Source organism: Myodes glareolus, chromosome 4 (assembly GCF_982192425.1).
Source record: "Myodes glareolus chromosome 4, mMyoGla1.1, whole genome shotgun sequence".
Classification (NCBI taxonomy): Eukaryota; Metazoa; Chordata; class Mammalia; order Rodentia; family Cricetidae; genus Myodes; species Myodes glareolus.
This window is the reverse complement of record NC_142029.1, coordinates 67217687-67220038: the sequence shown is the minus strand read 5'-3', so window position 1 is coordinate 67220038 and position 2352 is coordinate 67217687. Positions and strand designations below refer to the sequence as shown.

Sequence of the window (2352 nt, the reverse complement as noted above, 5' to 3'; positions counted from 1 at the left end):
GATCTAGATCTAGAGGGTCTGTTCATTTCGGTAAAGCAGAATACCACAGGAAAGGGATGTATAGTTATAAGAAATGTGTTTATCTTATCATATGACTCTGAAGATTGAGAAGCTGAAGACCAAAAGCCTACATCAAGGGAAGTAGTCCTTTTCCTGAATGGTGGTATGGTAAAAGATGAGAGGAACAAGGAAGTAAAATATGAAAGATACAGAAAAGGAAAAAGTCAGCCCCACATAGGGATCACACACCTGTTGTTACTAGTCTGCTCTCATAACAGCTTTAACCAATTTCCAACATGACCTATGCTCACTATAATTGCTCATCTTCATCAGTATGTTGTATTGGGTATTATATTCTTAACATTCTCATTTTGGAAGACACATTCTGTCACAGTATATGGTTCTCAGGTTTTCATAGTAAAGGTGTACCCAAGAGAAGCATTAAAATAGAAATGATATTTTCAATCAATATAAACTGTTAAAAAGCTAAGAGTTCTAGAGTTACCATAAAAACAACTGCTGAAAATGAACCCAACTGCATGAAAAGCTTATGAAACTTTTGCTTCTGATTTGGAATTGATCTAGAATGGAAAATTTGTTTTTTGTGAAATATGGACAATGCCATCTGCTGAGTCAAAGAAAAACAAGGATCCAACAAATAACTGCAAGACATTTCATTATGACTTGTTGGTGATTTTCTTAAATTTCTTCAATGTCCTGTGATCTTAACCTAATAACATTACCTTGATATACTATTAATTACATTTAATAAGTCTCTTTAGACAATTCAGGATTTTCTAAATGCCAAGTTATATGTATGTACTAGTAGATGTTTATCTTCTTGATTTTTAATCTACTTATTTTTAAGTGCATTCTTATATGTGTCTGATTTTACAGACAAATGTTTAGAATTAAATGAAGAGATAGACAATTCTCTTGTTCATTATTTTTTTTGTAAAATCTTCAATTATTTCACCATTAACTGTAATGATAGCTTTGAGTTTCTTGTGGATAGTTTTTACTTTACCACAGTAAGAAATTTTCTTCCTAAAGAGAGATGCTATAAATAAGACATGAGTCATTTTTGAGAAACTCAGTTAAAAGTCCTAGGTTTAATTTTCTGGATTTATATTTTCCATGAAATAGAAAATGGATACCAGTAATATAAGTCTTAAGACAAAAGTCACCAATATGTAAACATCTCTGTGATTTTTTTCTTTGCATGTCTGTTTGTAAATAATCTTACTCCTTAGGTAGAAAAGAGGGTGGTAAAAGATTAAAAATACCTGGTGACATTTGAATTCTATTTTAAAATTCATTGAGTTAAAGGAGAATGGATCCTCACAACTTTATTCTGTATCTAATCTTCTTCTAACATAGAGATTCCAGAAGAGAATGGAAGAAGTAAATCAAACCGCTCTGGCTGAGTTCATCCTCTTTGGGTTAACAGAAAACCCAAAGCTCCAGTTGCCCCTATTCCTCATCTTCCTAGGAGTCTATTTGTTTACAGTTGTGGGAAACATGGGCATGATCATCTTGATTCTGTTCAGTTCTCAGTTACACACACCCATGTATTATTTACTCAGCAGTCTGTCCTTTATTGACTGCTGTCAGTCCACTGTCATTACTCCCAAAATGCTGGCAAACTTTGTGACAGAGATGAATGTCATCTCTTACCCAGAATGCATGGCTCAGTTCTACTTCTTCTGTGTTTTTGCTGCTGCAGAATGTCACATGTTAGCTGTAATGGCATATGATCGCTATGTGGCTATCTCTAACCCTTTGCTTTACAATGTAACAATGTCCTATCAAGTCTGTTTCTGGATGGTAGCTGGGGTATATGGTATGGGCTTACTGAGTGCCACAGTTCACACTATCTTCCTGATAAGATTGCTCTTCTGTAAAGTTAATATAATAAACCATTACTTCTGTGATCTTGTTCCATTACTGGAGCTCTCTTGCTCTAGTACTTTTATCAATGAAGTGCTAGCATTGTCCTTCAGTGCATTTAATATTATTGTACCAGTTATGATCATCCTTAGCTCTTATGTCTTCATCATTGTCAACATTCTGCATATTCAGTCTGCGGGGGGCAGATACAAGGCTTTCAGCACATGCAGCTCCCACATCTTGGCTGTTTCTGTCTTCTTTGTGTCATTAGCATTCATGTACTTACAGCCATCTTCAGTCAGCTCCCTGGGCCAAGGCAAATTTTCTTCTGTGTTTTATTCCATTGTTGTGCCTATGTTGAATCCTATGATCTACAGTCTGAGAAATAAAGATGTCAAAGTTGCCCTTAAGAAGTTAAAACAAAAGATAAGTTTCCTCACAACAAAACATAGTTTTAATTAG

The 2352-nt window shown here is 34.7% G+C and overlaps 1 protein-coding gene across 1 annotated transcript; it reads left to right on the top strand.

Moving 5' to 3' along the window:
• The first annotated feature begins 1395 nt into the window (after positions 1-1395).
• On the top strand, positions 1396-2352 carry LOC125388765 (olfactory receptor 8G50-like). The gene has a single exon (XM_048417080.3). It carries the CDS (start codon positions 1396-1398, stop codon positions 2350-2352), a length of 957 nt encoding a protein of 318 aa, XP_048273037.3.